The sequence below is a fragment of the Rhipicephalus sanguineus genome, chromosome 1, assembly GCF_013339695.2.
Source record: "Rhipicephalus sanguineus isolate Rsan-2018 chromosome 1, BIME_Rsan_1.4, whole genome shotgun sequence".
Classification (NCBI taxonomy): Eukaryota; Metazoa; Arthropoda; class Arachnida; order Ixodida; family Ixodidae; genus Rhipicephalus; species Rhipicephalus sanguineus.
In genome coordinates, this window is record NC_051176.1 from 15,762,443 (window position 1) to 15,776,805 (window position 14,363).

General features: G+C 48.8%; 1 protein-coding gene across 8 annotated transcripts in view; it reads right to left on the reverse strand.

The window, feature by feature from the left end:
* Positions 1-14,363, reverse strand: part of LOC119389576 (mitoguardin) — a 500,148-nt gene that overhangs the window by 469,449 nt on the left and 16,336 nt on the right. For 7 of the 8 annotated variants that reach the window (XM_049413597.1, XM_037656926.2, XM_037656941.2 and 4 more), the window contains exon 3: positions 11,988-12,037. In XM_049413597.1, coding sequence (XP_049269554.1) covers positions 11,988-12,037 — 50 coding nt within the window. Of the gene's footprint in view, positions 1-11,987; positions 12,038-14,363 lie in introns of those variants that run through there. The other variant, XM_037656918.2, reaches the window with a different exon arrangement.

Sequence of the window (14,363 nt, forward strand, 5' to 3'; positions counted from 1 at the left end):
CTGCACGCTAACCGCGCAGACGCCCGGCCTCCCAAGCGAACTGCTGACCAATGGAAACCATGCCCGGGACCATAGTCGTCGAGGGGATGGACATCAACCCGCAGGAGCTCGATGAAGCGGGTTGGACGACCGCTCTCGGCGGCAGGCGGAAACAACCAACGAGTACGTCGCCGTATGGCGGGCAAGATGGCACCAAGAACATGCCGGCTGGCAGCCACGCGGCTATATCGCCGGCCAGAAGTTTCATGAAGCAGATCACGGCAGCTTCTAGGCTACCGACATTACCAAAGGACCAAATCAAGATCATCGTGCGCCCCAAGGGAGGCCTCAACATTTCGAAAGCCGACATCATACGCCTCGCTCAAGCCCTGGCCATGGCAGCGGCCTTGACGGAACAACAGACTGGCGAGGACACCGTGTGCCCAAACAAGGTGCAGAACATTTTCGTTATCTCTACCCCTCATGATCACAACGCGAGGGCTTATTCAAGAATCCGAAAGTTACATACCAAACTCGGAGCTTTTGAGGTGTCAGCCTACATCGCTGCCCCCGATGGCACGTGCAAAGGTGTAATAAGAAACATCAACCCTTCCCTTGACGACGGAGCCCTTAAGAGGATGATTGTGAACCCACGAAACCCTAAGGCATTAGAAGTCCGAAGAATTAAGAACACAAACGTAGTAGTTATACTCTTCGACGGTATGCGGGTGCCAAACACAGTCATATGCGGCGCCGCCCTCGTTCCATGCTTTCTGTACAAACGGCAGGTAGACGTATGCTACGAGTGTGGCCACGTGGGTCACTGAGCCGACGTGTGCGCCAGTAGCGCAGAGGAGAAGAACAAGTGCCACGGATGTGGCGAAGCTAAGTCTTCAGAATCAGAAGAGGGGGTGCACCAATGCACACCCAAGTGCGAGGCGTGCGGAGGCCCCCATATCACTGGGGATAGGACGTGCCGACACCGATACCACATCCCATACATCGTACGACGTCGGCGCCGAAGGCGACGACAAATGGCGCGCCAAGCACAGATGGCCGGTGGCGATGACGCCAGCCTCTCCTACCCACAGGGAAGCTCAGCAACACCTACTACTCCACCTGACAGTTCCTTCATGCAAGCGTGCTCGAACTCGAGGGGGCGCTCTTGCTCCAGGCGATGGCCCAGTTCACGGAAACAGGGGAACACCAGCGCATCGAGGTCGAGATCCCGATCCCGGTCGCAGAACGCGAAACGGGACGCGTGGGCCGACAAAAGTCAAGGGTTCCGGCGGAGAGTCCTCGACGGGAAAGAAGACTGCAACGGCCAAAAAAACAAGAGGTGAGGCACAGTCAGAGCAAGTAAATGATCCCCGCATCCAATCACTTGAAGCGGAAAATTAACAGCTCAGGCGCGAACTTGCAGAGCTTAAGGAAGCCTTAAATAGCATTAGAGAACAGTTCTCGCATTGCGATGAAGGTAAACTTCAAGCTTTAGGCCCCATAGCTGGCAAACCCAAACGTAAAGCTCCCTACCCAGAAACAGTGTCCGAGACAGACAATGAGGATGAGATGGCGGAGCCAAGCGAGGATACAGCGACCGCTGCTGCTCCACCTGCCAGAAGCAAGGGCATAGGGAGGCTAGCTTCAATAGAAAAGACCCTAGGCCGCATGATGGCAATGCTCTCTAGGATGGAGACGAGGCTAACTCAACTAGAGAGACCCAAGGTCCAAGCCATAAGCAGACTCACGACGTCGACGGTACCAAAGCAGGCAAACCCGAACCCCGACGGTGGGGCTAAAGGGCAAGGGCAACTGGATAATCTTCAGTAGTCACAATGGCGAACGCGGATAGCAACAATCTGAAAATTTGGCAGTGGAATTGCGCAAGTTTCCAGAGGCGCAAGATTCCATTGGGACAGCTTATCAGGTCTATTGCGGAGAAGCCGCACGTCATATTGTTACAGGAAACGCTTTGTGGTGACGAAATTTCTTTCTCGGGGTACCGCTCAGTTGCGTACCGAGGAGGAAAGGGCCGAGGAATCGCTGTCTTAATCAGAAAGAACATCTCATTTGTTGAGCATGTGGTCCCCGCGTACAAGGCAGGCCTCGAGGCCCAGCTAATAGAGATCATACCCAGCAGAACACGCAGTTGTAACATTTTCATTCTTAACGTCTACAGCTCACCATCGGATAGGAAAAGAGACTTTAAAACATTACTAGGCGCCGCGGCTCGGGCGGCAAGAAACACGCCTCTCGTTGTTGCGGGTGACTTTAACTCTTTCGCTACCGCGCCTATTCAAATCGTTCAATTTGAACGATGCATTTCAAGTTTGAATTCTCACGCCATCGTGCAGTTTACGGGCGCCTAGTGCCATCTAGGTAAGAAAGTGGGAAACACACGAAGGGATCTGCGATGTTTTGCTTGTTTTTTGCAACGGGGAAGTTTTCTCTCGCCGCAAAAAGTTTCGGGTTGCTGTGCGCGCGCATCGGCGTCGTCATCGCGTGTAGGCGTTCCCAAAAGACGACGCATTTCTCACGAATCCAGCGCATCAACAGTCGATTTTGAGGATGTAATCAGCATCAGTGAGTCTGGAGAAGATGTTGACTCATCAGATTTCAGCACCGATGACGAGTATGCGTGTCGTCAAGATTCTTGGCACGGGCGAAAGACATGTTCCCCCTCCTCCACCTCCAAAAAAGTCCGAACACAAGCCCCAGGTGCAAGAAAAACGCTGGAATTGCAAGCTCTGCTATGACGAACGAAAGACACAGATGAAAACAGCAGTTTTGTGTCAGCCATGCGGCGTCTATCTTTGTTTCGTCCCGACGAGGGACTGCTTTCGAGAATGGCACGAGACGCACCCTCACTAACTTTCTTTTTCGTGGGAAGAACAGTTTTTAGCAATAATTTTTCAAACTTGTACAACCTCTTTGCAACATAAGAAGCTACAAATTGTATATCTTGAATTTTTTTTTACCTCATTATTTTTTAAGTTATCCTCTTTTTAGTCTTAAATGATTAATTACTGTATAAACTTTTCTTTATAAACATTTTTTTCATTAATATGTGTAATAAATATATGTACAACAATTATGTTATTGCGCAGAGCATTCTTTTAGCTACATTGTGCTACCAAACAATGTAAATAAGGCATTACTATCTAGCCGGAAAAAATTATTTTTCACACCTAGTAAAAACGGCCCCTTTTCCCGCGGTAGCGAAAGAGTTAACGCCCCAAATACGGAATGGGGGTACGTTTACAAAAGCGCCAAAGGGACGAACTTGGCCTTCAACGCCGCGGAGCTCGGCTTAATACTTGTCACAGACCCTAGGCTGCCCACCAGGTCTGGTAACTCGGTCAGCCGAGATACGACCCCCGATCTCACCTTCCTCCGAGGAATCGAGGGCACATGGGACAACCTTCAGGAGGGGCTAGGCAGTGATCACTGCATACTTGAAATTCTGTTGCGTGTCAAACCCAGACCACCCGTGAGATACGAGTTTGTGGATTGGGACCTTTTTCGAAAAATCAGAGATGAAGCCGCACCACCCAACGAGACGTACGCAGATCTCCTAAAGAATCTGCACGAGGACGTTAAAGGAGCCACCAAAGAAATCACCACGGACCTGGAGGTTCCCAAAATGGACTCGAGACTCACTCACCTCCTGGAGGCAAAACATGCCCTCTCGACCAAGTGGAAGACCCAGAAACATAACCGCAGACTCAGAGCGAAAATCGCGCTTCTTAGCAAGGAGACTGAGTCCTACTCGGCCAAACTTGCCCGGCAGCAATGGGATGAGACGTGTACCGAAACGGACGGGCGTATGCGCAGGGGTAGCAAATGGAGCTTATTGAAAAGCCTTCTCGATGATAAACAATCTAAGAGCGCCCTTAACCTCGCAACAGATAGGCTCATAAAGAAGGAAATCGCAGTCCGTCTCGCCGAAAGGGATTTAGCTAACAACTTAGCAAATACCTATCTCCCCCTCGTTAAAGATGGGGAACGATCGGTAGAGCGTGTAACCTACATGGGAGACCCCGCACCTGATCTAGACGAACCATTCACCGTGTCAGAGATCAGACATGTTCTTTTCCATCTAAATGGCAGGTCAGCCCCGGGACCCGATGGAGTCACAAACAAACTTCTCAGGAATCTAGATGATAGGGCAATTGAGATAGTCACGGCCAAAATCAATGAGATATGGACAACTGGGCAGGTCCCGATAGAATGGCGTACTGCAAAAGTCGTACTCATACCTAAACCAGGCAAGCTCCCACATATCGCCAACCTGCGGCCTATTTCCCTTAGAGGACAGACCTTTGGGCTAGTTGGTTCGTTACGTTCATTGAAGCCAAGCGCACGTCCTGTCCTCTTTCTGTGGTCCCTGTCTTATCCGCGCTATGGCTTCAATGAACTATTTCCCTTACATCATGCATCGGAAAGGTTGCGGAGCATGCGATACATAACAGGTTAACTGAACATATAGAAAACAAGGAGCTATTTAGACACAACCTCATTGGCTTTCGACGGGCGTTGTCCACACAGGACGCTATGCTTCTGCTTAAGCGGTCAATTTTCGATAACAAGACTCGGGACGTGAGGGGAATCCTCGCACTCGACCTATCCAAGGCCTTCGACAGGGTATCGCATAGACACATCCTGACTGAGATTTCCTCTCTTATCCTGGGTCAGCGTTTTCATGACTACGCCCAATCTTTTCTCGCGGATCGCAAGGCACACCTCCTAATAGGCACGGTCTCAGAAGGGCCTTACGAAGAGTGGGGAGAGCACGGAGCCCACAGGGTTCCGTGCTCTCCCCACTCTTATTCAACATCGCCATGCACAAGCTCTCCACTTGCCTCGCTGCAATCCCGAACGTGGGACACGCCATTTATGCGGACGATATCACGATCTGGGCACCAGGCGGATCGCTAGCCATGCTCGAACACTCGTTGCAAAGCGCACTGGAGGCTACGGAAGACTTTCTTTCAAACACGCGCCTTGAACTCTCCCCTGATAAATCAGAGCTACTGTTATACCGACCGTCTAGACAGGGGGTTCGAAACCTTGCGCTTCTGGAAACATTGCCGATAGAAATTCGAGCTAAGAATGGACAGCCCATACCGAGGAGGGACTCGGTAAAGATCCTAGGTCTCCTCATTGATGCCAGGGGCTGTAACTCGCAGGCCCTCAACAGGCTCACTGGACAGGCCAGTAATATACTAAGACTTGTATCCCGCGTTTCAAATCGAAGAGGTGGTCTCAAAGAGGACAATCTGCTCAGAGCTTACCAGGCATTCTTTCTCAGTAATGTTCTTTACATTGCGCCTTACCTTAATTGGACTAAGGCGGAAAAGGCCAAACTTGACTCCCTCATCAGAACTGGTCTCAAGTGCGGGCTCAGCCTTCCGCATGTCATGAGCACCGAGAAGCTTCTGGAGCTAGGCCTCCACAACACCGCTGACGAGCTAATAGAAGCTCACACAGCGGCTCAGATAACGCGACTTTCATCCACTAAGCCAGGGATTAAGCTATTAGCAGAAGCGGGTATTCAGCCTAGACATGAACAGGCGACGAAAGTTAGCTTGTTCCGGGAGAACAGAAATCGCATCATGGTTGACCCGTCCCGCGAAACATCCACCCAGTGCACCATAAGGGTCGAAGATTCGTGAGAGCCAAGGCCATCCTTCAAAAGATCAATCAACAGAAACTAGAGGCCCTCTTTGTCGACGCTGCCAGATATGACGGTGGAGATAAGTTTGCTATTTCGGTCGTTGACGCGGGAGGCAACATGCTTAATGCAGCCTCTGTTTATACTAAGACTGCCCACGTGGCGGAGGAAGCGGCGATCGCTCTGGCTTTTCACAGCGCAAAGGCTCCTGCTGTTGTATTCTCGGACTCGCGCACGGCAGTTAGATCCTTCTCGAGCGCCCTCGTGTCTGAACAGGCGAACAATATTGTGAATAAAGCACCGCAACGAATGCGGGAGAACAGCGAAGGGGGGTACCACATCACGTGGTTCCCAGCTCATCTTGATGGCTTAGTTAACCCGCCCGGATGTAATCCTAACGAGCAGGCTCATCGGTTAGCGCGCGATTTCACGTACCGCGCTGCCACGGATAGCCAGGCTCGTAACGAGGTCGACATCCATAAAGATTCACTATGTACTTTTCACGAAATTATTTCCCACTACCGCTTGGCCAGGAAAAAATTTCCACTACCCCACCCAAAACTGAACAAGCCTCAGGCTACCACATTCAGACTTCTGCAAACCCGTTCGTATCCCACTCCTCGGTCCCTTAATAGGATAGACCCCGACCACTTACAGTCGTGCCCCAAATTCGGCCATGACTCATGCTCTTTCAACCACATGCTCTGGCTGTGCCCAACCCTTACTGCCTCTCCACCCTTCTCGAAGGATCAATGGGAGGAATCCCTGAAGAGTAGTGATCTCCACATCCAACTCCAGGCCGTCCAGAGGGCCCACGGCATCGTGATGGAACTTGGACTTCCAGTCCCATCGTGGGCGGGGCCACCAACTTGATCTGGGGGCCTCCGGCTCCCCAGACTCGAGTTCCTCAGGTCTCCAATAAAGTTCTTGTCATGTCATGTCAGGGTGGTCCAAACACTGAACTATTTCGTGGTCCGAACATGTCTACTACAAGATGTCTCGGTAGCCTCCACAGCATTGCACGCTAAGTACGAAATGGATTAGAGAGACAAACAATCTCCATTTCCTTTCAGTGCCATCATCGGTGCAGGATGTTACAGCATGAATGTCAAGGCCATTTTCAGGACCACCTTACATGTGACAAATGTTGAAGATGTGGATGCACTTTGAGGACAGAGAAGAGACAGGCGCAACTTTCAACTTGTTTACTAGAAAAAGAGGGGAGCGTCACGTATATACCCTGAAGCACATGACCAGGGCCTGCGCATTATACTTTACCGAGCCCTCAAAAACTGCATTCTGCATGTTATTCAAATTTCGGGGTACACGAGTGCCTTAGGCAGTGAATTGCGAGATGACCGTTCTTGACACTGTTACTGTGTCCTCTTAGGCGCTCGTTAAGGCATCGCCAATTTGCCCTATGTATACCTTTCCACAAGAAAGTGGAATGCTGTAAACTGCGCCCTCTTGGCAATGGACGAATTTTACTTTATGGTTTACGTCGCAGACAGGCGGCCTATTGCAGCAAGGCTCTGTCGATTTGCACAGTATGGATAACTTGTGCAGGGCGGAAAATGCAACGTTCGCCTTCCGAGCAGCTTTCTTTTTTAAGATTGTGTGAAATGCGATGAATGCATGGAATATGTCCCATCTCTTCTCTGTCCGCGTCTTCAAAGCACATCCACATCGTCGACAATCCAATGAAGAGAACAAAAGGACACCTTGAGTTCTGGACAAAATACCCATCACCTTCCAGGGCAAATATAAATGACCGTTTGCGGTTTCTGCCTGACTGGGTCGTCAAGACTGTGCCTTTCCATACATTCTTCCAATTGTGTCAGTGTTATGGAAATGTTTATAAACAGGAGACTCACGATAATTCAAGCTCGTATATTTCAAACAAATTTCAAATTTTTGGCTGGCCTAGTATGTTTTCAATGTATTTTAAAGCACTTAATTCAACTTGCTCCATCACGTTAATTTGGTCAATTCATACTTTTGGCTTGTCCGCGCCATAAAATATGTGCACTAAAAATCCCGTGTTGATGGAGAAAGAAAAAAAAAACCTAGACGGTCTGGCCTTCATCGATATTGTGCGGCACGCTTACCGTATTTATTCGAATGTAAGCCGATGTTTCTTTTTTTTTTAAATGATGTGCGAAGTGGGGGGGTAGGCTTGGATTCGAGTACAATGATTAGGTTTTTTTTTTTTTTCTGGCCTTGCGAATTTCGGGGGTTGGCTTAGAATCGGGGCCGGCCAAGGTTCGAGAAAATACGGTAAGTCACTTTCGTCACAATACAGTGGTGTCACGAGGAAAAGTGTATTCACATTGGGAAGGGGCTACTAGCTGTCACAGGACACTACACATTTTGTCCCTTAAAAGAGTACTGACATGAATTTTAAAATTTTTCGGGTTGTTGCTCGAAATGAAAGCACGGGTGTCGAGAACCCTAAAAAGAGTGTAGTGGTGCCTGGGGATGCATTGCATATATTTTTAATACCGCTTCTTTCAATGAGCAGTTTCGGTTTCGGTTTCGAGAGGGCGGCTTCATAGTGACCTGTCAAGTCTGCCCGTGACGTCACGGGCAGACTGCAACCCACGAAATATGCACCTGCTGTCCTTTGCTGTCAGTCGAACGTGGTTCATGATGAGTGAAATGTCGTCCAGTGCCTCCGACAGCAATCCCTGTGATTTCGGCTGCATGGAGAACCCAGATTTCACAAACCAAGTAAGCTGACTTGAAACGTCATAGGGTTCTCCATGCGGTGAAGCTGCCTTGCAGAAGCTAAGAGATGAAAACTTTAAAATCAAACTTAAATATTTATACGTGTTTCCCGGATGCGGTGTGGGAAGAGCGTTAACACTACATGCCAAGGAAACCAAAAAACGTCCGTTTTGCTGCATTTCAAAATCGTGTCAGTACTCCTTTAATTACACATGCATACACACGTCGAGTAATAACAAGTACCAGTATGATCGCGCTGACTCTAAAAACATTACTGGCAATCATTCACAGCTGTCTACAGCCCCCCAATTAACCCCCGCTTTATGAATATCCTGAATGCCCCCAGGCTGGCACATACCATATTTTCATACATATAACACAAAATATACAGTCGGGGTGCAAGCTACATGAGAATTTCGGTGCACAAGTTGGCTTCACGGCACTACTTCACAGTAATGCAAGAAAGACTGCTTCATGGCAATATGCAGAAATATTAATTGTATTTTTTTGCGTTTTGTAGATGGGGGTGCAGCTTATATGCAGGGCGGGTTATATGCGAGAAAATACAGTATGTACGTATTCGTGAATGTTTCATTACAACACAAGTTGGTATGCTGCCCTGGGTCATATTTATGAGAACTTCTTGTAATTCAAACAAATTCCTGAGGTCTCTTTGAATTATCGAGAGCCCACTGTTGTAACTTTTCAGTTCATTTCACCCAGTAGTTTGGTTTGTTAACCATGGTAGCAGCACAGACACGGAAGATGACTTCGATTAGACAGGCTTCAGTACGGACGGCGAAAGTGCGTCAAACCTACCCGGAAGATCAGCAACTATCTGCCGGTAAGTTTCGTCTTCTCCTCGGGTCGTTTTATCGCTGCCACGCGTCGAAGTAAACGTATTCGGTGCGTACTAAAAATAACAGCTCTTATCTGCAAGGTGTTAACTTCATTCGGGCGGGAGCATTTGGCGCCAGCTGCAGAAAGAGCGCAGTTCTCACCGCGAAGACGGTGTGGAGTGGCCTTTGACCCAACACTCTGGTGTGCTGCGCGGCGGCGTCTTCATGTTGTTTTTCACCGCAGAAGTCGTCAGAGAGAGATGTGCAACCACACAGCTAAGTATGCGTGGATGCATACTTTCGAAAAGCCAACATACAGTGAGAGGGACGGATCCATGGAGGGAGGTTACTGAAGAGAAGATGAGCAAGTTCGTCGCACTCCATGTGTACATGGTAATCGTTGAAGTCCCGCGCTTGCATTGGTGTTGGCGTCGACGACACATATTTCCAGCCCTTCGTCCACCGTCAGTGATGCCACGGAAAAGGTTCAAGGCTTCTTCAGTGTCTCTGATCTGAATAAGACGACCGTCGCACCCCACGAGAAGCTTCACCACGTGTCTTCGCTATTGCAACACATGAACGATTCTTCTACACTATTTTTTAAGCCCGTCTGAAGCTTTCAGTGGATGAGAAAATGGTGAAATCTGAAGGTCAGTATGGTATTCGGCAGTATATGAGGGAGAAAGAGCTCAAATGAGGGTACAATTATGGATTTTTGCAGATTTGGAACAGGTTACACTGTTCATTTCAACGAATACACAGGGAAATTGAAAAATACCAGAACTGCAAACTATGCTAGGAAAGTTGGACACAAAAAATTTTTTTTTTCCGAAACATGTGCAGCCAGCCTTTGTTTCACCGCGTCGAGAAACTACATCGCGCGATGGCATGATAGGCACTAGTACCTATATTCTTGTATTTATGTAAATAATCTTTGTACTTACAGAGCTTATATTTCCACTATTATTCTACGAGGGCTTTGCATTCAATACGTATATTTCGATTTTTTTTTTATGTTTACCCTTTCAGAGTAGCATTCATGTTTTTATGAATCTTTCATTTTGATGCATTTTTCTTTGTTTGATCAATTTTTTATTATATTCGAAATAAACCCGTTGTTTGGAATTAATTCTGTTGGAAAGACCAATTCTTCCTCTATCATTTGATACCCTACACTTAGCATCAATTATTTTCTGTGGCAGGAAAAAAATATTTCCTGGACTAGCCAAAAACAACCGATTTTTCTGCGGTCACGAAAGTGTTAAAATACATTCAAACTTCAATATAATAGTGAATTCGACAATTGTAATATGTGCTCGATTATTCGCACAGAACTATCCAAAATGCAACTGCTAAAAAATGGCTCCACAAAAGTGTATTACAAAATTCAAGGACATTTAAGGACCTACAAATAATAAGGGTTTTCAAGGCTTTGAAAATGTTATGGGAAAATTCCAGGGTTTTCCAGGGTTTCAAGGACCGCTACGAACCCTGTACAGGGAAAGCAGCATGCATTTCCCTGTTTTACCTGAATAGGTAACGGAAAAAAAGCACAAGTAATGTTCCACAAGATTTTCAGAGCAGACAACTACATGCAGAACTGCACATTTCTGCTGCCCTTTCCTGCTTGAAATTTCAACCATTTCCTCAGAGCCGTTTGGTACTTGATTGACACCATCACCAAGATACCATGCCTGCTTGTTCACAATGATTAAACCTTGTGAGAAGCTCTTTAATGATATTACAAGGAAAAATGACAAGCCCTCTGTGCTAAAATCTGGTTAACGAACAACAGAGCAGCACTGCCCTCAATTCCTGTCTCAAATATATCTTAAAATACAGTGGTGCTGTCAGATCAAGTCGGTTTTGTCTCAATGTAGCACCGCTCCCAAACGATACGCAAAAACTGCAGGTGCTCATTTGAAAAATGACACAGCAAGCTCAATGTGCCTGCCAATGGAATATTGCCCTTCGCTCCTCGTCTAGGCACATTCCCAGGCATGTAAACCGAACAGAGCTAAAGCTGAGAGCAAAATCTGCTGAGCACAGAGGCACCAGTGGTGCAAAAAGGGGCACATCTTCATAAATATACGTTTCATTATACAAACATTAAAATCATTCTTTGAAATGAAAGTTAAAACACAAACAAACATGGGATCACACCTCACGTAATTGCATTGCTGGTTGAATGGCAGTTCCACATAGTCTTACACAGCTACACACTACAAAACAAACAGGCATTAAAAAAAGTTGAACAAAAGTGAGTAATGAGCACAAAGGTGATTTGACTCTCATCAATTGGGTCCAAAACGAGAGCGCAGCCTCGGGGCCCTAAACAATCGCTTCCCAGAAAGAGACTGGTATCGCCCAGATGAAAAGCTCACGACTTCCCTGAAAAGGGCAAGTACCGCTTCCACGTCATCCACATTTGAGCTTTCTTCGTGTAACACGCAAGACACAATGAGCAATGGAATTATAAATAATGACCAATCATCAGAGATTTGCTTGGCATTTTAAAGCCCAACACAAGCAGCACATCAGCAGCAACCTGTAGCATATCATTGGAAAGCACAGTGCCTTTTGAAACGAAAACAGCTTTCACTTTTGTACATCGTTTCTGCACACTGGAAGGGCTGTCAAGCAATTCAGATGTGATCTTTGAAATGTAAATCTCCAGGGGGTAACACTTGCAAGGGGTGTCCCCCCCCCCATGACTGAAAGGCACACAGTGATCCTTCACCAAGCATGATAAAATGGGACACACTTGCCTCCATTCGCAACAGCCACTTTGAAGTCACCAAAGCATCTCCTAATGTATCTGAAAAGGCAAATGCAATCCTCTATCAATCCACGATGCAAAATAACACGCAGCATTTAAAGGACCCTTGACACCAAAATTACAAACTCAAAATGTCTGAGTTGTTTGATTATCCTACATACGAGGGCAATTGTGACCAATTATTAGTGGCAAACGTTGCCTTTCAGATGCCTATTTTAATCGGGTGTTAAAGTAAGCATGACTGCTCACCTCAGTTGGCAGCACCTTGCAACGTCGCCAATAGTGTGATGCGGGTCAGGGACCTCGTGCACAAGTAAAGCGAGTAAAGCGAGTGTGCACAATATTACGATTGGTGCCCAACCGGAGCCACTGTTCCTAGCCCCCATCGCTCTGTTGTGTGGGGGTGCTGTCGGCCCCTGTGGAGTTGTCTGCGCCTAGTGGCGCACGCGCGCCTCGCGGATAGGCCGTCGGCGGCAGTGGCGCTGGGCTCGCGAGCGTTGGGGTTTGCGCGTGTGCGACGGCCGCGCCACCGGAGAGAAGCGGGCGGGCCCGCCGTGGCCGCCGGGCGGGAGAAAGGAGGTCTCTTGGGATTTGGCGGCTGGCGTGGACGGGCGGCGGGGCGGCTTCCCGCGGTGGGTCCCGCTGGGGGACGATACCGCGACTCGTTTCCCTCGGGGCCCCTCGTCAATGAGTCGTGCGTCCTCGCACGCCGCATTCGCGGTTATTGCTTGTCGTATGTTATGGTGTATTTCATGTGTTACGTTGTTGAATGTGTGTTATGTTATCCAAGTATTCATTGTCCACGTGTAATTGTTTTAGCGAGTAACTAGATTGTAATAAGATTCGGCCAGCGAGCTCGCCGAATGTAAAAGCAGTGTGTAATAAACTTGAATGTGTTCGTTGAACCGACCGCGTCTGCTGTCTTCCGTGTGCTCTGAGAGCCGGCGATAATGAGAACACGCGATCTGAGATCCCACACTGGCGCCCAACGTGGGGCTCTTGGGGCATCGGACAACAGTTTTCGCGGTTCGGGGCATCCTTTGTGTGAGCCGGGTTAGAGTAGGCCTAGGGCAACGGTTCTATAAACGTTGGCCTAGGGGGGATTGTCATCGCAAAATGGCGGCGTGCTTTCTTGAGAGCGAGGAGATCGGTTGTTGTGGCATGTTTGAACTTGTCGGCCCACTAGTTTTTTTTTTTTGCTGTTTGCAAGTGGGGAGATTGGTTGTTGTGGCATGTTTGAACGCGTCGGCACACTAAGAGTTCTTTTTCTTTTTTTTTTTCTGTACGGAAGTTCATTTTATTTTTAAAAAAAAAAAACGTCGTTGAGTTTTCGGTACGAGCCATGTGGTCCGCATCATGGGAGAACGAGGCATAGAGTACGTGGATTGTAGGCAAGCCCGAAGCGAGCGTGTACGGGAGCTTCGTAGGTGGTCCGGGTTTCTGTAAATAGTTTCTTCTGTCTCTTTGACTCTGGGAGTCGCGGCTTGTGTAGCCGGGTGGCCAGGGGCCACGGGTGTCGTTGCTGCTGGTATTGCGGCTCGACGCCGGGGCGTCGTGACATCGTCCGGGACGATGGGCGCCGATCGCTCGGTAAGCTGCTGTGTGCAGCGAGCGCGTAGGGCCACCTCACGGAGCTGATGTCTCCTTGCGGCTGCCTCCTCTGCGCCTGTGCGGGGTGCTCGTTTTGGATGCCGGTTGTTGTCGAGCGACTCGTTGGGCCTAAGGCTTTGCGGAGCCGCCTGTCGCGCGGGGGACACAACCCGTAGGATCGTGGCGATGAGGTGTTGCACAAATTAAGAGAAGCAACATTGGCTCACTTAAATTTGTCGTCTGCCGCCGCCGATATCATTGCTAGCCGTTGCTACGTGGGCGCTGCGCCCGTAGCTCCCTTCCCTTTGTTCTGCGGCATCGTTCTGTCGAGTGTTTTGAATGTACGCAGCGGGATTGACGTAACCCGCGGCTAGCTGTCCCCTGCACGTCGTCTTCGCCGTTGGCCGGGAATGCGGTCGAGATGTCTTGGGCAAGGGACATGCCTGTGACCTGCGCGGCGGTCTTCAAGCTGGGGGGCCCTCGTGAGTGTTGCCCATAACCGGAGGACGTGTCGGTGCGAGCGACGCTCTCTCGCGCCGACGGCCACGTCGCCTTTGCGGTTCCGGGACGGAGGCCAAGCCGTCGAGCCAGAGCAGCGGTGTCGACCAGCGGCTGTGTCGCGGTGCACGGACATTCTTTAGGGACATTTAGGCCACATGTGTTGTTTTTAGTAGAGCTTGTGTAGCTGTTTGTTTCCAAGTTCTTTTTTTCGGGATATGTGTTGAATTAAGGTTGGGGGGATGTTTGTTTTCAAGTTTTTTTTCGGCATATGTGT